We start from the raw sequence: 24,200 nt of genomic DNA, 5'->3' as shown, positions 1-24,200 counted from the left end.
AAATATACATACACATACACATACACATACACATACACATACACATACAATCCATCCATCCATCCATCCTTCCATCCATCCACAACAGCAATAAACATAAACCAACCATCCAAATTCCGCAAACCCACACACATGATCGAACCCTCAAATCCAAATCCAACCCCCAGTACAAAACTCTCCATCACTTTCCCACACCCTTCACACCCATCCAAAGCCCCATCTCAAATCACCAGCAACATCTATCTACCCCTCACTACCAATCGCAATATATCCATCCATCCATCCATCCATCCCACCCCTCCCCCCTACCTCCCTACCTCCCAAACCCGCACCTATTAACCACACACCCAATAGCCACATAACAATAAACAACCAACCAACCCAGGACTCTCCACCGAAAAAAAACCCCCCTTCGCTATTCCAACACGATGTAGTGATAACAGCAAGCTCAACAAAGCAAGCTCGCAAAAATAAGCGAATCGATAAAAGGGAGACGGGGATCATATCATACTATCAATCAATTGCACACCGCACGCACATCACACAACTCTAAATCCTAAAATCCTCTCAAGGAAAAGATCATCCATTCTCCCCCTTCCTCTCTCCCAGAGGTTCAATACACAGAGACAGAATGTGATTGCCCTGCCGTCAGAACGCATCCCAGAACACGGGGTTCGTTGCGCATAGCTAGCTTAGCCATGGCGAAACCTTATATTCTTCTCATAGATTCAGACATTCAAAAGGAACAAATATTTTCATTTCACGTCATCACTCGTAAAGAATCCATAGCACAAAACGTTCATTATCATAGCATTTTCCCATCTGGGAATCTCATACATTTTAACATAAAAAACGAGGCCTAATGTACGAGAATAAACTGTAAAAGCAGAAACTAAAAAAAGTGGCCCACTGTGATGAACAAAATACAGTAGCAGACCAGAGCAACCCATTAGCTCCGAAAGCCCAGAAAAATTTAATTCTCGTAAACCACCGCCCAACACCACAACCGCACCCAATGTATTTTTAATAATTTATGCATTCATCTTTGCCATTGTGTTCAAAGCGCTTCCGTTCTTGAACCATTCAATTTGTGGAGCGTTGAAAGTGTGTGCAAGCTTGATGTCGAATGACTCGCCGGATTTAGGGTGGACTCTGAGGGTCATTGGCTTGCCAACAGCGATCTCAGTGCACAAAAGGTCGACCTGAAGAGAGAAATAGTTAGTTTGGTAATTCATTATAGGATAATTGTTGAGGCTTCATACCTTGTCATATGGATCAATCTTGTCATAGTCTTCTGGGTTGATGAAAGTCAAAGGAAGCATTCCTTGTTTCTTCAAGTTGGTCTCGTGGATACGGGCGAAAGACTTGGTGATGATGGCAAGACCTCCAAGATGTCTTGGCTCAAGAGCAGCGTGTTCTCTTGAACTTCCCTCACCGTAGTTCCAGTCACCGACAACAACCCATCGGATACCCTTCTTCTTGTAATCTCTAGCAGTGGCGGGGACGGCATCGAATTCACCAGTGGTGAAGTTCTTGACCTTGTTGGCCTCACCGTTGGCACTGTTGGTGGCACCAATCAACATGTTGTTGGAGATGTTGTCCAAATGTCCACGGTACTTGAGCCATGGACCGGCCATAGAGATGTGATCGGTGGTGGTCTTTCCCTTAGCCTTGATCAAGATTGGCATATCCAAAGCATCCTTTCCATCCCATGCGTTGAATGGCTCGAGGAGTTGAAGACGGTCACTGGTTGGGGAAACGGCAACATTGACTGAGGCACGCTCGGCAGGTGGTGCTTGGTAAGTGTCTTGTCCTGGGTCATATCCTCTTGATGGCAATCCATCACCAGTAGGTGGGGCCAACATGAATTCCTTTCCATCCTTACCCTTCAAGGTATCGGTAAGAGGGTTGAAGTGGAGGGAACCAGCGATAGTCATAGCGACTACGAGATCTGGTGAAGCGACGAAGGAGTGAGTAGCTGGGTTGGCATCGTTACGTCCAGTGAAGTTACGGTTGTAGGACGAGATAATGGAGTTAGCAGTTCCCTTGGGTACGTCACGTCTGTCCCATTGTCCTTGATTTTTCTGTCAGTATAAAAGTTCATCCAGTGAAAATAAAATAGATCCGGAAGGGTATCCTTCATGAAGTATTTCAATGTCCGAGTCAATCTCAACAATTGAAGACTTCCAAATGCACCAATGAAATTCGACAATTGAAAGTCACTTAAAGTGAGAAATGAACTAATCGTTCTCTCAATGATTTAAATGTTCAAGTTCTGGTTGAGAATTGAAATGTCGGATCGTTTAGGCAAAAAGGGGGAGAAAAGGAAAAGGGGTACTAACCGATACATGGACCACATGCGTTGGCCAAAACCATACCTCCGAAGTCCTGAGGAAACGGTTAGAATAGTGTTATTTTAATGGTTCAGTGTAGAAATTACTAACCTCAAAGGTCTTCAATTGACCGTCACGCTCGATAGTAGCACGAATTTGTTCGGAACCAGGAGTAACAGTGAAGAGAGCCTTTGCCTTAACACCATGAGCCATGGCATCTTCAGCGATAGAAGCAGCACGAGACATATCCTCGTAAGAGGAGTTTGTGCAAGAACCAATAAGTCCGACCTTCAATTCCTCAGGCCAGTTGTTAGCCTTGACGGCCTCACTGAACTTGGAGATTGGGGTAGCAAGATCTGGAGTGAATGGTCCGTTGATGTGTGGCTCGAGCTCAGAAAGGTTGATCTCAATCAATTCATCGTATTGTGCACCCTCATCCTCTTTGAGTTCCTTGGCGTATGTGCGAGCAAAGTCTCCAATCTCGGTACGCTTGGTAGCAGCGAGGTAATCGTACATGCGGTCGTTGAATGGGAAGAGAGAAGTGGTTGCACCAATTTCAGCACCCTGTGAAAAGAGTTAGTGATAAGTCAAAAAGATGACATGTGGATGTTTAAAAGAGATTGAGAAATTGAATGCATGTGAATGTTGGAGACGAGAAAAATAAACATACCATGTTACAGATCGTACCCATACCAGTGGCTGAGATAGTCTCAGTACCTGGACCAAAGTATTCGACAATAGCACCAGTTCCACCCTTGACAGTCAAGATACCAGCGACCTTAAGGATGATATCCTTTGGAGTAGCCCAGCCGGAGAGTTGACCAGTGAGCTTAACACCAATAACCTTTGGTGCCTTCAACTCCCAAGGAAGGTTGGCCATGACATCGACAGCGTCAGCTCCACCAACACCAATAGCGCACATTCCGAGACCACCGGCGTTTGGTGTGTGGGAATCGGTACCGATGAGAAGACCACCTGGGAAAGCGTAGTTCTCGAGGAGAATTTGATGAATGATACCGGAACCTGGCTTCCAGAAACCGATGTTGTATTTTGCGCAAGAAGTAGAAAGGAAATCGTAGACTTCCTTGTTGATATCAATAGCCCGAGTAAGATCCTTAGCACCTCCGATTTGTGCCTCAATCAAATGGTCACAGTGTACGGTGGTAGGGTTGGCGACGGAAGGCATGCCAGCAGACATGAATTGCAAGATGGCCATTTGAGCAGTGGCATCTTGACAAGCAACTCTGTCGGGTCTGAGTTTGAGGTATGATACACCACGCTCAATTTCTTGGCCGTGGGGATCATCCAAATGCGAGTAGAGAATCTTCTCGGCGTATGCCAAAGGACGGTTTAATCTTTGACGAACGATGGAGAGGTTCTCGGACATCTTCTTGTAGTTGATGAAGTTGTTCTTCTCGTGGATATTTTGTCTCACTTGTTTGTCAAGCGGGGAATCACCAACCGTGGCCATTGTGCGAATGCCCATGCCGGTGAATGCTCGCCGCTGGGCAGCAGCGAGAGCCTGTCTTGTTGCCAACATGATGAGAGAAGTTGGTAAGGTGAAGAGGAGGGGAGGGAGGAAGGTTGTAGGTTGGAAAGATTATTATACAACTCGAAGTTGTAAAATAGTGGGAGGAAGAAACTTGGACAACCGAGCTTGGGGGCCGCGGGTTATCTTCAAGCTTGGACCAAATGCAGCGGGCCAATCAGCGACGAGGTATTATGATTTTTGGGTACAACGGGATTCAGGCGCGACAGGAATTTGCATGCACGACGATGTAATCTGGGATGCGTTTGACCAATGAAACGTAGTTATAATACAAATGTATCGCAAATGGAGAAATTGACTGATGCCGGAGAATAGTCAGAGAGTCAATTTGGTGGTATGTGTGGGTGGTATGTGTGGTGTGTGTGGTATGTGTGGTATGGTTGGTACGGTTGGTACAGTATGTGTGGTATGATATGATATTGTATGATATCGCATGTAGGAATTAGAAAGATGGAACGGAAACGATCATCCCAGGAGCATACCAGGAGTACATCAAACAGGAGAGAGCAGAATGAATTTATTTCTCATTTTCTCTTGCCTACACTATTCTTACTCTGCGTATTTGGCGTTACTCTGGCACTCTGCGCTCGTCTCGCTCGTCTCTGGCCCCTCGTCTCTCCCCCCTCGCCAAGGGTTCGATGGAAATTGAAGCGGCAATGAAGCCTTTGTTTGCGGCTATATTTCAAATGCGAATTTTTCGTAGGTCTGCAGGTCGACGAGTGGATACACTTTTCCGACGGGTCGCCAATCAGATGTCGACGCCCGCATCCCTCTATCCACATTGTCATTTGTTCGTGAATCTGGCTTCACCATTATTGTCCGTCAAACGGGTCCGGTGCGATGCGAAGACGGATTTGCCCTCCGATCATGTGTTGCTGATACAGGACCTCCCTGGGTTGGCGGTTCAAACGCTGATAATGTAATTTATGTATATATGTAGTTGTGGTGATGTACATGCCTCAACGGCGTGTGTGGACTTGACAGCATCTCAAAGGGCCAGATAGCGTGAACGTGTTACTCGTAGACACAGGACTTGGATTTCAGACTTTCTGTCATCACAGTCGGACCAGCGCATAAGGATCCCATGGAACATTGACAACGATCTCGATGGCTTTAGACAAATGGCACTTATGGCACTTCCGCCGGGACACATGGAGCGGAGCTTTCCAAAACGGTTCCCAACTTCCGCACACCCTCCATCTCTCTTCCCGACCTAACCGTGAAACCTCGGACAGATGCGCCACGTTGGATTGGCCCTCGAAAGTGGATCCCCCAAACAGTGGGATGGGCGAAAGCTTCCCCGTAATTTCGAAAAAATTCGAGCCTAGAGCCAGCAAATTTTTTAGTAATGCGAAGATTGCGGAGTTTGCGACTGACAACCATTCTCCGATCCATCGAGATTTGCCATTTGCAGGAAAACTCCAATCGAGGCGAGGAAACAAGATATCACGATATTAATACATACACACATACGTCCATATACATCACAATGGGTATTCCTCAGAAATCCACCAAGACCAAGACCAGAAGAAGATTGAGGTAAGTTCCATTTTCCATTTTCCATTTTCAATTTTCAATTTCATTTGTTCGACATGGAGAAAATGTGTGCGCAGAACTAATACTCTTCACAATAGAGATCTCGATCAAATTTGTGCCGATATTCGTTCTCCAAAACATCTTGCGCAACATAAAGGTTCAAAGGCCGCAGAGGATTTGCCAGGCTTGGGAAAATGGTATTGCATCGAGTGCGCAAAATGGTATGAATCGGAGAATAGCATGCTATCGCATCTCAAGGGCAAACCACACAAGAGAAGGTAGGTTCTGCGATCACGGGAAGAAGTTTGGATGGCAACATATTAATTTGATTTTATAGAGTCAAGGCATTGAAGGAAGGACCATACACACAACGAGATGCCGAAGCAGCTATTGGCCAAGGACCTGCAGATAATGGCGAGAGAAATAAGGCTCTCGACGTAGAGGTAGAGATGGAAAACTCCGGAATTATCGACGACCAGGAAACCTGAGCACCGATGTCATTGCCCCTCGACATGGAGTAATCATAGAAGGGGTTTATCAAAGCTTAGTTTATCGTGGCTACTACAAAATCTATGGCGGGGTATCATGGTGGAGAAGGGATTTTCTAATGTGTATTTCCGTCTCATCTTACACCCCGACCTCGACCTCTTGCAAGACCACTTGCTCTACCGCCACGTCCACCACGCGGAACGGGAATGCCTCGACCAGATGAGCCAGAGCCGCCCGAAGATCCACCTCGGCCAGAAGGGCCTGCTATTCTGGATGGTACTGGGGTTGTAAATTTCGGGGTTGCTCTCGAGGAGGTTGGAGGAGGATTATCAACGAATGAGGTATCCGTGGTCCTAGAGAAATCAATGAGCCATGAATCATAGCAGCGAATAATATGTTGCTTACAAAAATGTTGTTTCTCCATCAATTTCACCACGAAATCTTTCTGAATTGGTTGATTTGCCTATTGCACCCATCAGTAGCGTTTCTATTGCCCATCGGCTTGTGATACTGACCCAATTGCTCCTCCTGCTCTTGTGCTCGACGAAATGAATCTGGAATCGGCGCCTAGTAACCCAATCAACCAATGCCAAACCATAAGCTAACCCACGTAAACAAACCTCTGGAAAATCCACGCAAAAAGCATTCATATTCAATCCATAAAGAAAACTAGCAAAGTTCTCACTAAACCTCGCCAAACTCTCATGCATCAATTGTAAATGCATAAAATTGGCCTCCAAGTCTGCCATGGAATCAGACAGTTCCGCAAACGCAGGTTCGAATGCTTCTAGAGGTGCACTAGAATAACCGCCCGTACTTTTTCTCGCAGAATCGCGAAGGGAGGAGCGGGAAGATGGACGGAGGGGAGTGGTTGGACGAGAAAGCGGGTTTCGCGAGGCGGAGTGAGATCGTTTGGTGCTGCTATGGCCGTCGTTGAGGGGGGTGGTGGAGGTCATTGTGATGGTGGCGGTGATTGTTGTTGTGATGGTAGTTATCGCGTGGGTATTCAATACCAAGTACTCAATGTTAGATCTGTATCTGTCTGTATCCGTCGATGTCTTGTGTCTGATAGCGGTGAAAATTAATGCCGGCAGCCTTTCCACGTCTCTTGCTTTCCTTCTCTCTCGCATCAAGACGGTCCACAGACGTGAAGGATCCTTTTATTTTTTACCCCGCTACTGTGCACGAGTTTCTGGCACACACAGCATTTTGAACAGAGCGCCGCACAATGACGAACTTTGTATGAGCCGGGAACCTTATGGGCCAAAAAAAAGGAAATTGCATTGAAGCACTGCTGATGATCCGCGGCTTCTTCGGATTAGAAGATGATTCCGCTGCTCGTCGATCGTATTGTAATTTCCTGTAGTGTAGTCTTGATACTAAAAGAATTGGGTACAGCATTTATCTGCGCGGAATTTGTAATCTTGCTGCTCTTGCTCCAATTCAATACAACAATACAGCCCATAGCTTGTCCTCGCACCAAGTTTGCTTTTCTGGTGACATTGTGACATTGATCCGGGAGGCCCATATATCAAGGCTTTGACTTGACTGCCCTCACCAATCTCAACCCCTCCTTCGTCTTGTCTGCCATTCAAGCAAGAATTGAGAATAATCGACGATACGTTTTTCCATGAAAAGATCAGTTGGTGTCACCGGTGGTTTTGTGCATCAATATACTCAGGATTCATTCTCTATACCCACTACGTTAATACGTCGAAACCATAGCCGCGGGGGTCTTATTCGATCTTTTGGTAGGATACAATCATTTGCGCCCCTTCGTCGCAGCTCTTCGGAAATCCACTCAAACACTTTGAAGATCAAGGGATTGAATACGGAAAGGCGCGCAACTTTACTTCCTAACTCCGCTTGGAAAAGGTCGAGCGCTACATCTTCCATCTATAATCGAAGCATATCCTCATTGTCACTCAAGTACCTTGAAAAGCGCAATCCTTCTTGTGAAACATCGTTGCGAACGCTTGTGCAAAGCAGTTTAGGAAATTGGGCCACCGTCTTACTCCTCACATTCATTAGCAGCGCATTTCTGTATACTTCTACACACAGTCAGCCCAAGACACATACACCCGTACCACAACAAGTACAAGTTGATCCCGAGCAAGAATATTACGAGTATTACAAAATGACGGGAGAAACACTTCCAGGTCGACCTGGCACATTAACAGCACACGAAGAAGAGAAGCTACGAGAATTCTGGGTTGCCACCTTACAAGTCTTCGGCGTCCTGGATCCTCAAGCAGATACCAATGGTACCAGTGGCGATTCGGAAGTGAGCAATGGTGTCGCAAAATCGGATGCCTCGGCTTCCGAGAAACCTAAGAAGAAGAGATTCTCTGCTCTGCGCAGGAAACATAAGGATGATGATTCTGCATCTACGAAATCTGCAAGCGCTGCTTCGCGTATCTCGAATGCTGCGGATGCGGATGATAAATATGGACAAACCAAGGAGTTTCACGAAGCGTTGGCGAGTCTGCCACCAGCCTCGATTCGTGCGGCATTCTGGAGTATGGTGAAATATGATCATCCGGATGCGCTTTTGTTGAGGTTCTTGAGAGCTAGAAAATGGGATGTGGATAAGGCATTGGTTATGATGATTTCGACCATGAGATGGAGGGCTTCGGACATGCATGTTGATGATGATATCATGAAAAATGGAGAATTGGCTGCTCTTGAAGATGAGAAGTCAACTAATGCTGAGAAGAAGAAACACGCAGAAGGATTCCTTATGCAAATGCGTTCGGGGAAGAGTTTCTTACATGGACTGGACAAGTATGTATTCTGGGTTTTCTATTACTTATTAATTCGAATAATATCTTACCCTCATCGATACACATATATTTAGGTCATTGCTAATGTGAAATTTTTACAGAGCCGGAAGACCAATGTGCTTTGTGAGAGCTCGCTTACACAAACAAGGAGAGCAGACGGAAGAGAGTTTGGAAAGATATACAGTTTTCATTATAGAATCGGCTAGAATGTTATTGGAACCACCGGTGGATACTGCTGTAAGAACGCACTTTCCATGTTTGGTTTACTTGGGTAAAATGAGTACTGACAACATGATAGTGTGTAGTGTTTGATATGACTGGATTTTCTCTGGCAAATATGGTAAGTGAAAACAATTCCTTCTCCAAAGGAATTTGCTAATTTCATAATAGGATTATGGACCTGTCAAATTCATGATCAAATGTTTCGAAGCCAACTACCCCGAAAGTTTAGGCGTAGTCCTAGTCCATAGAGCACCATGGGTATTCCAAGGTACGTTTCGATTTCTCTCCCCTCCAAGACCCCTCTCACTAACTTTCTCTAGGTATCTGGAAAATAATCCGTGGCTGGCTCGACCCCGTCGTCGCCTCCAAAGTACAATTCACAAACAACGTCGAAGAGATGTCTGAATTCGTTCCTCGTTCTCAAATCCTCGCCGAACTTGGCGGCGACGAAGACTGGGAATACAAATTCGTCGAACCAGTTCCCGGCGAAAATGACTTATTGAAAGATACAGCAACCCGCGATAAACTCCTGAAAGAGAGAGAAAATATCGTGGATGCTTATGAGAAAGCTACGCTCGAGTGGATTAACTCTGAAGGGAAAACACCCGAAATCAAGACCAGGAGGACAGAATTGGCAAAGGAGTTGAGAGATGATTATTGGAAATTGGATCCATATATTAGGGCAAAGAGTTTGTATGATCGAACTGGCGTCATCAATCCGGGGGGGAAATTGGATTTTTACCCAAAGGCTAAGGGGGAATCAGCTCCTGCGGCTACTCCAGCTGCGGCTGCACCAGCGGTGGAAACTTCGGCGGATGATATTGATTAGAATGGGGTTGGGGGAGAAGGAGGGAAATAGGGAGAGGAACAGGGACAGGGACAGGAATAGGCACAAGAAGATATATAATGAGAATAAGAATAAGAACAAGAGTAGAGGAATAAAACAAGAAACAAACATACGATTTGATATCGAATACACGAAAAGGTTTTTGGTTCACCAGTTCCCCGTTCCCAGTTCTTCAAATGCTACAGCGGAGCAATCAGCAAATTGCGAGAATGACTGAGGATTGTGAGGAATGCAAGGGATTTTGATGTCAATGTCAATGTTGATGTCAGTGTATGTATGTGTTAATGTTATATAATTGTAATGGAGATGGAGGGTGCGGGGGGAGGGGGAGGGGAAAGGAAACGTAATTGCTGCATACACAAACTCCCTTTCCTTTCCTTTCCTTTCCTTTCCTAGGCGAGGTACCTAAATATATATTCATGTATCCGTATCTGTATCTGTATCTGAAGTTGAAGTTGAAGTTGAAGTTAAAACTCCGTTTTGAACTACGAGTGAACACCCCCTCCCTATTCGAGCTTCGAGACATATCTGCATATCTGATCTGTATTTGTATTCTGTCGATCGGAGGGAGAGATAGGAGGGAAGGAGGGGCAAGGGTGATGAGGGAGGGAATGGGGAATGGAAGTAGCTTTTTTTTGGGGGGGATTTGTTATTTTATCATTTCTCTTCTCAGTCTTGTCTCATCTTATTCGTTGTATTCATCTATCATTCATCATTGATCATTGATCCATCAATCACCTAGCAAAAAACAAAAGCCATCATCCATCTCCCTGCACCCTACACCCCGAGATTCTTTTCAATAAAGAGAAACACCGAGAGACTAACATTGCTCTTTGACTCTCCAATAACTCATCAAAAACTATCGATTCTCAACGCCTACTTCGCTTATTTGCTTGCTTGCTTCTAAATACAAGAGAGATTATGGGGTGGTTTACATCTTCGCTTTGATCTCGGCGAAGAGAGCTTTTAGTTTGTCCATGTCGGTTCTTTGTTGGGGCCAGCCGATGGACATGCCTTCTTCGGTGGAGGGTTTGGGGATCTATGGGGGAGGGAGATGTTAGTTTGGGGATGGGATGGGGATGATTAGGATTGCTGGGTGTGAAGGATGAGATGAGAGGGGGAACGAACCATGTGGAAATGTACCTAGAGGAACTGTCAGTTATTGTATTCCATGATGGGAATCGTAGAGGAGAAAATAAAGGGGGCACGAGAGAGGAATAAGACGAGGAAAACATACATGATCAACCTCCTGATGCGCAATACGTCCGTTATTCTGCAGCACGTTGTAATTTTCCGCACCGGTTGCTACGACGAGTTTCTTCACTACGGGCTAGGAGTGTTTCGTGTTAGTATTTCGTGAATTCTGGAAGTTTCGCATCCGTGGTTGTTCCAATGTTATACATGCGAGTGGATGTGATATCAACTTATTCGAGTATGATTTCGAGGAAATGCAAAGAGAGTGAGGGAGGAGGAAGGAAAAGAGAGAGGTACCAAAATCTCCTCCAATTGATCATCGGGAATGTCGACCAATTTCTCGCCGTGGTGTTTGGGGATTACGAGCTAGATGTTGATGGATGTGTTAGTTTGGGTTTCCTTTGTATATCTCGTCCATCCATTCATCATCTGGAAGCCTCGGAATGGCTTCACCCGCAGAGACAGCAGTAGAAAAAGCTTGTGGGAGAAGAAAGTACGAAAAGACTAACAGCGTGACCCCTCGACAACGGATTAATATCCAAAAACGCGAGTACTTTTTCCGATTCGTAGAGTTTGAAAGAGGGGATATCTCCTACGGATGAATGGTTAGCTTTTGTCTCGAGCTTTGGAATTGCAGCGGGATGTTGTAGAGAAACTTGCCCTTGATTATCTTGCAGAAGATACATGCTGCTTGAGATGCCATTTTGTGTGATACTATGCGAGTATTTATTTGACAGTGAGGTTTGGGATTGTAATTCAAGTAGTGTAGTTGGAATAATGAAATCGCAATTCGGGTCTTATTATTACATTCCTGGAGCTCCATTGAGCTCTCATGCCATCCCTTGACGTCCGAATATTACCCGAATTGCCCAATCCACCCACCCACTTTTTGATCAATGAGGTATCTCTATTCAAAATTAGATTACATCATCAACAAATCGGGCAAACTCGTACGATGGGCATGTTGCCAGAGTGGTTAATGGGTAAGACTTGAATGAATAATTCGGTTATCTTATGGTTTCGGCCTCGTAGGTTCAAATCCTGCACATGTCGTTTGCTTTTTGGCTCTTTTTGGTCTTTTTTCAATGTGCCATGACGATTCTGGAGAAAGAGGTTGGAGTCGTGGAGGAGGGAGTGGCTTTTTGCGCAGGATTCTTTTTCTATTTGAATGGGGATATACATAACGGCAGAACAAATTTCTAGGTGAAAATTGTCTCCTTGTTTTTGAATCATTCTTATGCGAGTGACTCTATGCTCCTTTGAATATCCACGTTATCTTGTATATACCTCTATTCAAAACATTTCTCTCCTCTTTGAGTCATTCTTCTTGGGGATTATTTTTATTCAAAGTGTATCTACTAAGCAAGTTTTTCTTAGTACCTCCTTCATTATTCCTAGAGATCTCATGATATATCTATCTAGATCATCTAAGCCGTTTATCGGCAATGACACTAAGGGGGGTGAAGAGGGGAGGGGAGGGGAACGGAGCACACTCTTTCGCTTGGGCAAGCTCCTCTGTTACTTTGAAATCCCTTACATAGAGATCCTAAAGAGATCGTATATCTCTAGGCTTCAAGCTTTGTGTGTAGTGCATACACTCTATATCATAATCATACCCGACATAATCAGACTCGGAACAAGAAACATAAATCACTGGATTCTCCCATGATCAATAAAACTCTTGTGTTGTGTCATTGGCACGTGAAAAATCTTCGTTTGATGTTATCTAGATGGCAACTCCCCTTTTTTTTTCTGAAGATCTCTCTCGTCTCTTCGCTACGCTCTGTCGAGGAAGCGACGATTAGACTGAGAATGCTTCCCCCCTTCGCTTTCTTGCTTGTTATTCTCAACAACTACTTCTGGAATCGCTTTCTCTTTTTACAGGTTGAATATTTTACCTGAATGAGTTTGATGTACACAGACATCTTATAAAAACTTTCTTCCTAAAGAGACAACTTAGAAAATAGAATCGCAGTTGAAGCGTTCTAAGATCTATAGATTTGAGCCAGCCTGATGTTCATCTGGCAACGCTGAGTGCAACAGGAATGGATGTCACCCTCTCCTCTCTTTCTTGCATAAAGAAAAATGAATAGCACTACTTTGTTAAACAAAACAGAGCTTTTCCAGAGTCCAAACAGACAAAACAATTGATCCCTGGCGGTTTCGAACCGCCGACCTTGGCGTGCCAAACCTATTTGACTGAACAGGGCAGATATTAGCACCACGCTCTAACCAACTGAGCTAAGGGACCTGATTGGGTTATTGGATGGAGGACAGTAAAGTAGAAAAGAACATATTGAGAATAATTGTGGTGGGGATTGAAGAATGACTGTGGATGGAGTGAGTAGTGGGAGGGGAATATGAGTGGACAGGGAGGGTAATGTGGGCGTGCTTAGTGGAGGTGTAGCGATCGCGACAGCGGGAATGAGTGATAAGCCAGGGCTAGGGTCTGTGTGCGGGCGTAAGGACGGAGTGGATAGTGGGTAGCGGAGGGCCGGTGGGGCGGAGTGGTGGGTCTCAAGTTCTCAGAGGACAGCTAATGAAATTGGTGGAAATCATACATTCAAACGGAGGGGGACGAGATTCGAGAGGACCTTTAAGCCTCCGAGGAATTGTAGGTCTAGGTCATGAAAATTTGCATGTCCTTAAGCATCTTGATTTTAGATCACGAAGTTTATGAATGCACGTTGCAAATCAAGTTAGGAATTTGAGATTTCATTACATCTATGTAACACATTTTTTCACAAGATCAACACTGGCTGTGAAACAGAATAAGACGTTTCTAACAACATCTTGAAGGGAACTCGTGGGATATACAGTGTGTATGTTTCATCATTCATGTATTAATCAATTTAGGTATCTCTTACAAACGGGAACCAACAGAACTATCTTCCTTAATCTCGACCAATAATTTACCTATAAATTGTCAGTAAAAAGTTTTACAAATACTTAAACAGAATGAGAACTTACCAGTATTAACACCTTGATACAATTCCATTAAAGCTTTTTCGGCAACACCAAGTCCACCCTTGACAATAGTCTCCTTTCTTTGAAGTTTGCCTTCTGCCAACCATTGAGACATCTCCTTACGGGCTTCAGCATACTTGGATGCGTAATCGAAGACGATGAAACCTTGAAGACGAATTCTCATTGCGATGATCATTGAGAAATTCTAAGTTTGGTCAGCAAGTGCGGCAAGTAAAATTCTGGAGAGAGTATAATATACCTTTGGTCCAACTGGAGTATCAGAGTTATATTGACTGATAGCACCACACATAACGAAAGTTGAGAATGGCTTAGCTCTGCTGAGAGCAAGCTCCAAAATCTCTCCTCCGACATTGTCAAAGAATACATCGATGAAGTTTGGTGTAGCAGCCTTGAACTTAGATGGGAATTCCTTATCCTTGTAGTTCAAAGCATCATCACAACCCAATTCCTTCAACCATTGTACTTTGTCATCACTTCCAGCAAGACCCAAAACCTTGGCTCCCTTGAGCTTAGCAATTTGACACACAACACTTCCAGTAGCACCGGCGGCACCAGATACTACAACGAAATCTCCAGCCTTGATTTTTCCAACTTCGAGAATTCCAAAGTAGGCGGTAAGACCAGTCATTCCAAGAACACCAAGGGCATCGGTGAGCTTGCCGTTGGGTGGAAGCTCAATGGGTGTGAGATCTTTGGAAGCCATGATGGCTACTTCTTTCCATCCTGTAATACCGGATGCGTAGTCGCCGACATTGAACTTTGATGATTTGCTGGCGATGACTTTTCCAATGGAAACACCACGCATGACCTCACCAATTTGTACAGGTGGAACGTATGATCTTCTGTCTATTCCAGCATTCAATGTCAGCAATTATCACGTGTGCCAGCGGGGTTATGTCAATAACATTCCCCTCTACACCACTCATCGCTGGCTAATAGGATAATAGAGGAAAGAAGATAACAGTTGGTACGTACCATTTAACCAACCTCGCATGGCCGGATCCAATGAAAGGTATAACACTTCAACCAGGACTTGATCATCCTTAAGATCTGCCTCCGTTACCATTGGATTCTCCTTCTTCTCGAAAGTCTCTCCTGGAACAATTTGTCCAGTAGGACGCTTTGCTAAGACCACCGATTGATATGTTGATTGAGCCATTATGTTCTTTGAACGTTTAATCTTTTGACCGTCCATCTTGATAATGTGTCTGCAGCTGGTCTCTTATATATGCGCGAATCGTCTCTTTTTCGTCCGAACTACCCTTCCGAACCAAACTGTGTCTCTTTCCGCTTCTAGATCAAACGTTTGGCGTGATGTACGCTTACTGCAATGCGGACCGATCCAATGCAGTCAAAATCTATAATAAACACTACACCGCAACCAAGATCATCCAGGTAGTGTATCGTGTCGTAATTCGATGCTTCTCCTTTCGTATCAATAGATTACCAGACCTTTCTCCGAAGCAATCGCGTTGCAATATTCACTGAAATCCACAAAAATCTCAAGGCGCTTTTTCCAAACTTGCGTATGTCTTCCGATGCAGTTTTGCTCAAACATTCAAACGCTGCTGTGTTTGATGACAAAATCGTTGAAATACTCAAGGTTTACCAATAACCGTGAGCCGAGGCAGGCTCGCAGACGATCTTCTTGCCTCACCTAAATGGCCTTGTTTCCTATTTGGGTTACCATGCCGAGAGTACCGAAATGCCGTTCTAGGATTTTCCCGAAAGCAAAGACTTATCCCTATTTTTATAGGGTTTAGCATGGAGGTCCAGCATGAAGTATGTCATCGGAGACGAACCGAAAGAAGATGCAGATGCGCGATTCCTGGATCTTTGTATCGACATCGGAGAATCTTATCGAAAAAGGAGATTCTAATAGGATCAAGATGCACGGAGGTGGCCAACGTTGAGACATCCGAGTGGACTATGAAGCAAAGGCACTTCGGCGCGAGCAACCGTATACGGTCGCAATCGCGTTGTTGAGAACCCGTTTCCCAGGTATCAAAATCAAAGCTCACAAACGAAGCAAGCTCATAGGCATTGTGATTTGTAGGGCTCGGCTTGAGACGGGCTTGAGCTATTTTGAAATTTGTTGATCTCGGGGCTTTTCTCTGCACAGGTAAAGTGGCTCTTAAAGTTTCCGTTTCCGTACGGGCATACTGCTTTTTAAGGTATGCTGTGACCGAAAATTCTTCAACAGAGAAAAGACTTTTGCTTTTTGTTTATTTTGAGACACACGAGTCGTGCATGACCGACGGGTCGACCGACGTGAGTTTCGGACGCAAGTCACAGATCGTTTACGGAAAGGGGTAGTCAACGCCGTGCCGCACCTTATTACGATTCCCCTGCGTGTGACATATAAAAATGTATAGTTTTTTGCATGATGCTTCACGCGAGCTGAGGTCACGAGAAGCAAGTAACGTTTATGCGGAAGATGGGAGTCGGCGCGGGGATGTTTCCCCATGGAATCTTGTGGAGTTATGGCTGTCCGAGCCCCGCTACACTATGAGGATGGAATGGCCCCTCATTTAGGGCCGTAGGATTCAGGTATTGTTCGGACAACTTCACCGCTCGATCAGCTCATTTGTTCCACTATTTCAGGGTCTTTTGTGCCTTATCGTGTTTGTGTTAATGGACGACATCGGTCCAAACTTACGTTCATCTCGACCAAAACCTCATATCCTGAAACGATAGCCTCCCACCCTTTGTCATTTAAGAATTGAAAAAGGGTCGTCTGAAATCTTTAAGTGGGTTACCAAATGCCGCTGTCATGTTGATCGCTCGGTATACACGAATACACACGGCATACAGTGGATATGATTGAAAACATGACTTGACTTTAGATTACGATATACTCGGATTGACAAATACCTGATTTGATGATCTCTCGTTTCATGTGAGCCTTAGAGCGGTCGATTTACAATATGTATGTATGTATATTTATTATAAATATCTATAACTATAAGATAGAACTTCTGCACATGTTATATACACAAACAACAATACCTGATGTATATACAATCTTTCTTTCTTTCTTCCCATTTCGAATGTCCTTTACACTCTCACTTGTCCTCAATCATGCATATTTATGCGGGACAGCCAGTTGCTGGGTAGTTACAGGAGCTTTCTTTTTGACCTCCTGTGATCTTGACTCCAGAGAATTTGATATTGCTGCAGCTTCCTTCACCACAAAGCACGTAGTAATTTCTAGCACTCGCTGCAGCTGTTCCAACTACATTTTCAAATAGAATGTTCTCAATAATGACACCATTAGTTGGTTCTCCTGTTGGGCCCCCGTTAAGATAATCTTGTTGTACATCGATTCCATAAGTATCAATATTTGTGAGCTTGATGTTGCTGTATGTGATGTTGGAGATGAAACCGGTAGTTTCGGAATTTGACTTGATGCGAGCTCCGTTGCTGGAATTGACCAATTCGCTGTTTTTGAACTGGAAATAAATGAGTAAGTAAGTTATTCAATGACGAAGTAAATATAACTTACTGTGATGTTGGTAACATTGTTGTTGCTCTTTCCACCAACAGATCCGATGGAGAGACCATGACCACCTGAGCAATATAACCCGTCAATGGTGATGTTGTTTCCACTCGTGACGGCGACGCAATCATCCTGATTGAAAACTTGTGTATTCTTGATTATTGTATTGCTGGACGAGCTGACATCAAATCCATCTGAATTATGTGCTGCAGCCAATGTACCACTTGCTGCATTCGGCGCGTCTCCTGCTGTGTTGTTGAGGACGAGATTCTGAATGGTCAGTCCAACAGCACCGGTGATAGTGAAAAGATGGACGGGCCAGTTTTGAATGTAGAGATTCTCAATGATGGAACCCCCGATCAATTTCTTGGCTGCAATGAAATGATTTGGCCTAAATTCATTGTTAGCTGCATGGCCATTGAATTGTCGTGTAGACATACTTTGGCACACCACCGTTTGAACCAAGACCATCCCAATAAACTTGGCCATTACCATCGATAATTGCATCGGGCTCAGCAGTAACAGTGATTCCAGAACCGCCCAACTTTATTGGTTCGAAGCTACTGTCATTGGTGAATCCAAATGTTGTTTTTCCAGCAAACGTGATTGTTGTACCGGCCTTAACACCAGTAAGGTCAATACTGCTGCCTGATGGTGCAAACACGTTGTTCAAAACAATGGCAGTAGAAGACGCAACACAAGGAGCGATTTGGGAATACACCGAGGCAGTACAAGCTGTTTGGGCAGTGCAAGCACCTGCCAAGGTGAGGGCTAAAAGCCCAGAGATCTGAGAGTTCTTAGGCATGATGAGATGATCAAACAAAATGGATGTGAGTTGAACTAGGCAAAGTGAAGTCTCGAGGGCACCCGCCTTTATCAAGTCCTAGAGGCCAAGCATAGCAATTTCCCGACATCTTTTCATGCAAGTAACAGCCGAACAATGAGCGAAATGAATTCGTCGTGGGCCGGAATAACTATGTACATTGGTTCTCCGCAAATCAATATAAACTCAGACAGGAACGTTGGAAGGATCATCCGTAATTTACCAGAAAATGGCAGCTCATAGGCACCAGATGTTCAACACGCCGGTACTAGATCCTATCCCCACAATCTTCAGATGGAAATTAATCTGCAGTGATGGGATTCCCCTATGTTTCAACCCCAGATTTCAGCTTGGCAGCGGGTCGGCACTTCCCACGTATTGACAAGTTTGAATTTTCCACGAATGGTGAAGTTTGCCAGAGAAGCTTTATTTGAACCACCAATTTTAAGAAGGTTTAATAAGTTCCTTAAATCTTCCATTTAGCATGAATCTAGAACGCATCTATGCTTTCTGGTTGGAGGCCAAGATTTGTCCGCGATGATAATCACGTGTATGAAACCACACTAAAATCTGCTTATCCACCATCAGTCTTGTTGAATTTCATATAAAGTCTTGCAAGCCACTCGCCAAGGCGGAGGAATCGACACACTAGTGAGTTTGTTTATTGGGAAGGTGACTGAAAGGCTGCAACGCTATACAGAAGAGGATTGTGGCACTGAGTCTCGTGCCGGATTATATGACTTCATAATGAGGAATTTATAAGTTGTATTGTTCAATGTCCGATTTTCGTCATAATGATGATTATCAAGGAGCAAGCTTCTCGAAGCGCGGGATGCGCTACAATCACCACACCCACGCCTGGTTGATTCGGACTTGACGAACGGACGGAGAATTTGTCATAATCCGAAGTTATCATTTGACCGACGGTAAAAGCTTCTTATAGCACAGAGAAAGTAAAAAGAAGATGCATTATCTTGGCAGCGACGAGAAAAGGGGGAAAAAATTCTTGGCGATTAGGACAAAGGAGATTGAGGGACTTCCGAAGTCGTTAGGTCACGTGCATGGTACCAACTCCCGAACTTCCGTCGCCGCATCGACAATGTCCAGCTACGAGATTTCCCTCCGTAGAAGATCTGAAGATCTGTCATATCAAGGAATGCGGAATTTTGCAGTGATTGGTAGAGCAAAAAGCATTACTACCTTTCAATGGCGCGAGGCGGGTCTGATCATGAGCCTTTCCGGACGACATTGACATCCAGAGCACATGTGGAATGATCACAAATGCGTGCTTGTAAGATTCAGCATTCTCGATCCAGTCGTGAGAAGAGTAACAAATCGAATGGGATGACGCTTCTTTTCACATCAAATGAAGCTCGAAGTTCCACGGCATATCCAGCCAGGGTTTTATTTATTTGGCTCACCAATGTTCCTTATCGCAAGGTGGTCTGACATTGCGGGCCAAACGGTGATTGTACGAAAAAACAATATCTATCACATGCAGGATGGCAGCCATGCATCAAAAGCAAGTCGGGTCGCAATGTGATTTCTTCGATTGGCCATCAGGAACGAATGCTATACGGGCTCCCCCTCCTGCCTCAATGATCTTACCTCCATTGTTTGCGCCCATCTTTGGGTGCTTCTGCACAAATGGTCATACGATCCGTCTTATCATTTTCGATGTCGAATCAGATGTCATCATTCTTTCAGTCGCAAGGGGGTTACTGTCCTCCATGCAAACTTGCGTTGAATCCTTGCATGGTGGCTATGTGCATCCTACCCACTGTTGGGAAGCAAGGTGTGAAAGCAATTGATATAAGGGCTCCCCCTCTCTGAACTTTCTGTTTTCTCTTAGGGCCGACCGCTCTCTATGAAAGTTAACCTTTTCATTCTTGTCTTATGATTGTTCGGTTCAATGATGACCGCCTCTGAGGCACTGAGCTGTTCATGCAGCCACGACCAATCACACGCAACAATTGGTCGCGACGAAGGATTAAGACGAAACAAGAGGTCTGATTGGCTCTGGGCCAGGGCTCTCTACAATACTTTTATGGATTAAAGACGAACCTGTCAAGGCATGCCAAGCGTATTGATTCAGAGAACTTGTACAATGCCCCCGAAATCGCCCTTCTCAAAGTCACTCCCCGTGACTTGATACCATCAAGGATTGGGACGCGTTTACAATGTTATTTTTGGCAAGCGACAGACACTACCAGTGATTAGTTGGTGTGCTGTACTGAGAAACCGTAATGTAAGTAATGAAATGGGCGAGGTAAGTTGGATATGTAAGTTGAGTTGCAGAACCCTAGTCTATCCCCGCTACCCGATATCACCACCCCTCTTAAAGTGACAATCATTTGATTTACCGTCAACAAGCTCTACTATTCAATCGGAAGTAGCCTGCGGGACGGATTGTTATTAAGAGTCAACTCGCTATTCTTACCATTACTATAAATTCACTTACCTCCTTTCCAATCACGAAAAGCGTATGTTCATCATCAACCCCTTCATTTATTTGCCAATAACTCTCAGAAGTTAACTTCGCTGCCTAGTTGACTCAATCAGAATGTCGAACTCTTTCCACACATCGATCTCGGACCTCACAGGCATCACCGTGCCGTCGAACAATTCGTGCGAGTGGATTTTCCAAGGCGATACAATTTTTATGAGTCAATACTCTGGTGACATCGACGAAGACCTTGCTTCAGACTTGGTAGATGAACTCTCTACCAATCGCAACTTTGCAACAGCGAAGATCGACCAATACAAAAAAATTGTGAATGTATCGTCACGAACTTCTCCCTTTGACCGTCGTCTATCCGACAGCACTCGTGCTGCTAGCTCTTATGCAGATACGGAGGCATCTATGAGAGCACATTATACCGTCCCATCCTCCGAATCGATGTCAGAGTACTCGATTTTTATCCCGACTCCAAGCACCTCTGTTAACTATAATGAGGATAATAATATCCCTACAAGCCAGAATGACTCGGTTGAGTTGCAGTACCAACCTGCATACTCCATTTTCCCCACCTATACCGGTGGTCTGACACCTCTCGACACTTGGGTTGAAACCCCCGAACGTCACGAGCAAATCGCCTCCAGCTTGTCAGACCCGAAAACCCATCCGATCACACAAGAGAAAGGCAAGAAATTAGCTGGCAAATAGGTGCAAAAATTTAAGTGATGATTTATACAAAAGACAGGACGTGAAAGATCATTATTTGGCCGGTGGATTGGTTTGGGAATACTTTTGTTTAGGATTTTGTCTTGGGATGCTCATAAGGGAGAACTGTCGATGTGATTATGAATGCCATGTTCATGAGATAGACAATTGAGACTGCTGGCAGCTGTTATTTAGGACAAGGAATTTATTTGTCATATATTTCTCTTTTATTCACTTCGTTTCAGGGAAAGCACTAGGGCCTTCTATTTAGTTAAACGATTTTTACATGGAATTTGGGTACGAATTTAAGATATTTGTACACTTATATTGGATTGAATGTCTGTCTTTTGAAAATGCATGTTTGCCATCAATAAAGTTTAAGCTTAAGCTTGAAGTTCCACAGTCCGCGTTCTTCCCCACTGCTAATAAGTTCTAACATTGCTAGTGAAGGAACTACTGATCCACACGCCCTTGCCTGCCATTCTTAGTCTAGTTTTCTACTTCGACACTTTCTCGTTGTCTTTCGCACTTCTCTACTTTTGTTCTCTCAACTCCATATTTCTATTCAATTGTGTTTGTTTGACAATTCGATCTATGTTCCTTCCTCACACAGTGTTGGCGATAGATAGAAACTTCTACCGATGAAGAATACTCAGAGTAGTAAGCCGAAGCTCAGTATAAAATGTGTGTTTGTGGTTGACCCACGGGAGAGAAATAATTTGAAGTATAATTCGGAGTAAGATGATTACATTTTCCCAGACGGTTTACAAACCCCGGCTTAGGTATTGACATTCTATCCTATTTGGCTAATACTTCTATTTCGCGATAACACTAAGCATCAAAATGATGTTGGCGCTATACAAGATGAGGGGACTGTAACTGGCAAATTTTCAAATGCAGGTTTCCAAATGCACGGAACTCGATTCGCCCGCGCCCAATGACCAACGTGGGCTTTGAAATAAGCAACGTCTATGGAAATATTATCTACCACTGACTTCACCCATAAGGTTTTACAACAAGATACACACAGTTCTGTTTTATTTCCCAAACACCAAAACAGCATATTGAAATGTCTGGTTCGAATATGCCCTTCTCATCGCCCTCAGAGCACCTACAAACGCTAGCCCTTCCCTTCCTTGAGAAAGAGCAAATAGCCATAATCTTGGCTTTGTAATTAAGGACCACGATATATCCCTAACAAAATTATCAACTAATTCGCGAATGAAGCTCACACAGTTACTTACCATGTCCGCGATACTTTATCACTAATCTCGAGTGGTTCGACTAAAAGACTTAGCCCCTTCATTCCAGCCAAGCGTATAAATACTTCTTGACTGATGAGTGGAGGAAGCATCATGCCATCTTTAAATCAAAAAGATTAGCATCGACTTCCTTCGTAATGTCTAAAGGTATCTTACTTTCAATAGCTGCCAAGTCGTCCTTTTGCTGCTTAGTCTTCACACTGTCGTTCATACCAGAAGTAGCTGCAAACCAATCCGCAAGCACCAGCTTTCCTCCAATATCCAAGAGCCTTGCTACGTCACTGACGAACTTTCTCTTATCTGGAAGATGGCTCATTGCATCCGAAATCCATACACAGTCAAACATTTTTGTCGTTTCATTCTCAAAAGTTTCCTCAATCATCTCAGCGTCCAGTACCATGAATTTTACCTTCCCTTTACCCAGCCTAATGAACCCATCTTCACCCTCATTTTCACCATCTGCCTCTCCTATACTCACTCGCCTCGCAATCCTTATCTCTGCTTCACTCAATGCGATTCCTATCACCTCACAACCCAATTCTCGAGCTAGATATCGAGAAGTACCGCCGAGTCCACATCCAATATCCAACACTTTGCTTCCCGGTTCGAGGTTCGATTGGTGAACCAAGAGTTCTATTTGTTGTATTTGAGCAATTTCTTTTGTATCGGCGGGAGTGAGGAAGTATCCGTGGTGGATATGCTCGCCCCTGATTCCGTGAGTCTGAGTGAATCTTTGAAGGATTACAATGGTATGAACATCACAGGAGACACGAGGAGACTTACCAAAGGGAATAATAGTATTCAGCGCATACGTCGTAATGATAAATGATGCTACCTTTCAACAATTTTGATGCTTCTTCGGGATATCTTTCGCCCATGTTCCGACTTATTTCACCACTCATATTCACTTATAGGGATGCTTGAATTTTTGGTACGTAGTCTTGAGCAAAAGCCTAGCATTGATACTTTATGATAGTTGAATCAATCTTACTGCTCTTCATGCAAGACCTATGTAACATCTAATGTTGCTCACACAGAGCCGGTTGCACAAGGCGCTTAGATATTACTCTAGGACACATTCCTTTTGACCTCATGAATCCCCAGCGGTAGGAGTATACCAAAGCTCTTCATAAGCGCTCAAGAGGCGAAAATTTTCGTTCAAAAGACTGAGCGCCTAAACGAATAGTTATTTGTACATGAATTTTTCAGTTGAGTGTTGTTCGTCTGTTGTTCTATCAACGCGAGTGGGGAAAATTATCACCAAAGTGTTATACTTTTATACCTAAGTGGAATCTTTGGGTTACTGCTTAGCCAGCTCTGTAGGAAATTATGTACCCAAGTTGCGTCCTTGCGTTCTTGAAGAATGGGGTCGAACCGAAGGATGCGAACCGCCGACCACATAGATCGTCGTCTTGCGCTACAAGATATCCAACATATGGTCCTTGCTCAATTACTTCTTATGCTAGTCTTCTTCATAGAAGATGCACATGAGAATTTCCAACTCTTTAGGTT

General features: G+C 44.2%; 9 protein-coding genes across 9 annotated transcripts; 3 read left to right on the top strand and 6 right to left on the bottom strand.

Moving 5' to 3' along the window:
- Positions 1–786: 786 nt before the first annotated feature.
- Positions 787–4,125, bottom strand: Bcaco1. The gene is made up of 5 exons (XM_024691415.1): positions 3,004–4,125; positions 2,445–2,897; positions 2,343–2,388; positions 1,263–2,074; positions 787–1,202 (listed from the first exon to the last, which is right to left on the bottom strand). Exons 1-5 carry the CDS (start codon positions 3,871–3,873, stop codon positions 1,032–1,034), a joined length of 2,352 nt encoding a protein of 783 aa, XP_024547186.1. The 5' UTR covers positions 3,874–4,125; the 3' UTR covers positions 787–1,031.
- Positions 4,126–5,101: 976 nt separating this feature from the next.
- On the top strand, positions 5,102–6,004 carry Bcbud20. The gene is made up of 3 exons (XM_024691414.1): positions 5,102–5,421; positions 5,517–5,696; positions 5,756–6,004. The coding sequence occupies exons 1-3, from the start codon at positions 5,231–5,233 to the stop codon at positions 5,904–5,906; spliced, it is 522 nt and encodes a 173-aa protein (XP_024547185.1). The 5' UTR covers positions 5,102–5,230; the 3' UTR covers positions 5,907–6,004.
- Positions 6,005–7,254, bottom strand: BCIN_02g05900 (hypothetical protein). The gene is made up of 4 exons (XM_024691413.1): positions 6,528–7,254; positions 6,423–6,474; positions 6,313–6,370; positions 6,005–6,260 (listed from the first exon to the last, which is right to left on the bottom strand). Exons 1-4 carry the CDS (start codon positions 7,035–7,037, stop codon positions 6,041–6,043), a joined length of 840 nt encoding a protein of 279 aa, XP_024547184.1. The 5' UTR covers positions 7,038–7,254; the 3' UTR covers positions 6,005–6,040.
- A 15-nt stretch (positions 7,255–7,269) lies between these two features.
- BCIN_02g05890 (hypothetical protein) lies at positions 7,270–10,066 on the top strand. Its single transcript, XM_024691412.1, has 5 exons — positions 7,270–8,691; positions 8,792–8,927; positions 8,989–9,030; positions 9,081–9,180; positions 9,233–10,066. The coding sequence occupies exons 1-5, from the start codon at positions 7,538–7,540 to the stop codon at positions 9,739–9,741; spliced, it is 1,941 nt and encodes a 646-aa protein (XP_024547183.1). The 5' UTR covers positions 7,270–7,537; the 3' UTR covers positions 9,742–10,066.
- A 312-nt stretch (positions 10,067–10,378) lies between these two features.
- On the bottom strand, positions 10,379–11,750 carry Bchnt1. Its single transcript, XM_024691411.1, has 6 exons — positions 11,614–11,750; positions 11,463–11,545; positions 11,251–11,319; positions 10,997–11,089; positions 10,888–10,902; positions 10,379–10,798 (listed from the first exon to the last, which is right to left on the bottom strand). Exons 1-6 carry the CDS (start codon positions 11,654–11,656, stop codon positions 10,691–10,693), a joined length of 411 nt encoding a protein of 136 aa, XP_024547182.1. The 5' UTR covers positions 11,657–11,750; the 3' UTR covers positions 10,379–10,690.
- Positions 11,751–13,641: 1,891 nt separating this feature from the next.
- BCIN_02g05870 (hypothetical protein) lies at positions 13,642–15,744 on the bottom strand. Its single transcript, XM_001552646.2, has 4 exons — positions 14,917–15,744; positions 14,180–14,787; positions 13,924–14,125; positions 13,642–13,869 (listed from the first exon to the last, which is right to left on the bottom strand). The coding sequence occupies exons 1-4, from the start codon at positions 15,134–15,136 to the stop codon at positions 13,817–13,819; spliced, it is 1,083 nt and encodes a 360-aa protein (XP_001552696.1). The 5' UTR covers positions 15,137–15,744; the 3' UTR covers positions 13,642–13,816.
- Positions 15,745–16,848: 1,104 nt separating this feature from the next.
- Bcpg6 lies at positions 16,849–18,281 on the bottom strand. Its single transcript, XM_001552648.2, has 3 exons — positions 17,881–18,281; positions 17,447–17,831; positions 16,849–17,393 (listed from the first exon to the last, which is right to left on the bottom strand). Exons 1-3 carry the CDS (start codon positions 18,243–18,245, stop codon positions 17,031–17,033), a joined length of 1,113 nt encoding a protein of 370 aa, XP_001552698.1. The 5' UTR covers positions 18,246–18,281; the 3' UTR covers positions 16,849–17,030.
- A 1,833-nt stretch (positions 18,282–20,114) lies between these two features.
- Positions 20,115–21,826, top strand: BCIN_02g05850 (hypothetical protein). The gene is made up of 2 exons (XM_024691410.1): positions 20,115–20,746; positions 20,813–21,826. Exon 2 carries the CDS (start codon positions 20,827–20,829, stop codon positions 21,427–21,429), a length of 603 nt encoding a protein of 200 aa, XP_024547181.1. The 5' UTR covers positions 20,115–20,746; positions 20,813–20,826; the 3' UTR covers positions 21,430–21,826.
- A 170-nt stretch (positions 21,827–21,996) lies between these two features.
- BCIN_02g05840 (hypothetical protein) lies at positions 21,997–23,654 on the bottom strand. The gene is made up of 4 exons (XM_024691409.1): positions 23,472–23,654; positions 22,845–23,395; positions 22,671–22,788; positions 21,997–22,620 (listed from the first exon to the last, which is right to left on the bottom strand). The coding sequence occupies exons 1-4, from the start codon at positions 23,588–23,590 to the stop codon at positions 22,464–22,466; spliced, it is 945 nt and encodes a 314-aa protein (XP_024547180.1). The 5' UTR covers positions 23,591–23,654; the 3' UTR covers positions 21,997–22,463.
- Between the last annotated feature and the right edge of the window lie 546 nt (positions 23,655–24,200).

The sequence above is a fragment of the Botrytis cinerea genome, chromosome 2, assembly GCF_000143535.2.
Source record: "Botrytis cinerea B05.10 chromosome 2, complete sequence".
Taxonomy (NCBI): Eukaryota; Fungi; Ascomycota; class Leotiomycetes; order Helotiales; family Sclerotiniaceae; genus Botrytis; species Botrytis cinerea.
The sequence above is the reverse complement of the archived record's forward strand: the minus strand, read 5'-3'. Positions and strand labels throughout refer to the sequence as shown.

Coding starts and splice junctions, on each gene's coding strand:
- BCIN_02g05850 (XM_024691410.1), top strand. CDS start 20,827: ATGTCGAACTCTTTCCACACATCGATCTCGGACCTCACAGGCATCACC.
- Bcaco1 (XM_024691415.1), bottom strand. CDS start 3,873: ATGTTGGCAACAAGACAGGCTCTCGCTGCTGCCCAGCGGCGAGCATTC. Junction 2,075..2,342: donor CGCATGTGGTCCATGTATCG/GTTAGTACCCCT, acceptor AGAAAAATCAAG/GACAATGGGACAGACGTGAC. Junction 1,203..1,262: donor AGATTGATCCATATGACAAG/GTATGAAGCCTC, acceptor TTCTCTCTTCAG/GTCGACCTTTTGTGCACTGA.
- Bcbud20 (XM_024691414.1), top strand. CDS start 5,231: ATGCGAAGATTGCGGAGTTTGCGACTGACAACCATTCTCCGATCCATC. Junction 5,422..5,516: donor AAGACCAGAAGAAGATTGAG/GTAAGTTCCATT, acceptor TCTTCACAATAG/AGATCTCGATCAAATTTGTG. Junction 5,697..5,755: donor GGCAAACCACACAAGAGAAG/GTAGGTTCTGCG, acceptor TTGATTTTATAG/AGTCAAGGCATTGAAGGAAG.
- Bcpg6 (XM_001552648.2), bottom strand. CDS start 18,245: ATGCCTAAGAACTCTCAGATCTCTGGGCTTTTAGCCCTCACCTTGGCA. Junction 17,832..17,880: donor TCAAACGGTGGTGTGCCAAA/GTATGTCTACAC, acceptor CAATGAATTTAG/GCCAAATCATTTCATTGCAG. Junction 17,394..17,446: donor ACAATGTTACCAACATCACA/GTAAGTTATATT, acceptor ATTTATTTCCAG/TTCAAAAACAGCGAATTGGT.
- BCIN_02g05900 (XM_024691413.1), bottom strand. CDS start 7,037: ATGCGAGAGAGAAGGAAAGCAAGAGACGTGGAAAGGCTGCCGGCATTA. Junction 6,371..6,422: donor AGAGCAGGAGGAGCAATTGG/GTCAGTATCACA, acceptor TGGGTGCAATAG/GCAAATCAACCAATTCAGAA. Junction 6,261..6,312: donor GATGGAGAAACAACATTTTT/GTAAGCAACATA, acceptor TGATTTCTCTAG/GACCACGGATACCTCATTCG.
- BCIN_02g05870 (XM_001552646.2), bottom strand. CDS start 15,136: ATGGACGGTCAAAAGATTAAACGTTCAAAGAACATAATGGCTCAATCA. Junction 14,126..14,179: donor ATACTCCAGTTGGACCAAAG/GTATATTATACT, acceptor GACCAAACTTAG/AATTTCTCAATGATCATCGC. Junction 13,870..13,923: donor GTATCAAGGTGTTAATACTG/GTAAGTTCTCAT, acceptor GACAATTTATAG/GTAAATTATTGGTCGAGATT.
- BCIN_02g05840 (XM_024691409.1), bottom strand. CDS start 23,590: ATGAGTGGTGAAATAAGTCGGAACATGGGCGAAAGATATCCCGAAGAA. Junction 23,396..23,471: donor GAATACTATTATTCCCTTTG/GTAAGTCTCCTC, acceptor TCACGGAATCAG/GGGCGAGCATATCCACCACG. Junction 22,621..22,670: donor GATAAAGTATCGCGGACATG/GTAAGTAACTGT, acceptor TAATTTTGTTAG/GGATATATCGTGGTCCTTAA.
- Bchnt1 (XM_024691411.1), bottom strand. CDS start 11,656: ATGGCATCTCAAGCAGCATGTATCTTCTGCAAGATAATCAAGG. Junction 11,320..11,462: donor CGTTGTCGAGGGGTCACGCT/GTTAGTCTTTTC, acceptor ATCAACATCTAG/CTCGTAATCCCCAAACACCA. Junction 11,090..11,250: donor ATCAATTGGAGGAGATTTTG/GTACCTCTCTCT, acceptor AAACACTCCTAG/CCCGTAGTGAAGAAACTCGT.
- BCIN_02g05890 (XM_024691412.1), top strand. CDS start 7,538: ATGAAAAGATCAGTTGGTGTCACCGGTGGTTTTGTGCATCAATATACT. Junction 8,928..8,988: donor AACCACCGGTGGATACTGCT/GTAAGAACGCAC, acceptor ACAACATGATAG/TGTGTAGTGTTTGATATGAC. Junction 9,031..9,080: donor GATTTTCTCTGGCAAATATG/GTAAGTGAAAAC, acceptor ATTTCATAATAG/GATTATGGACCTGTCAAATT.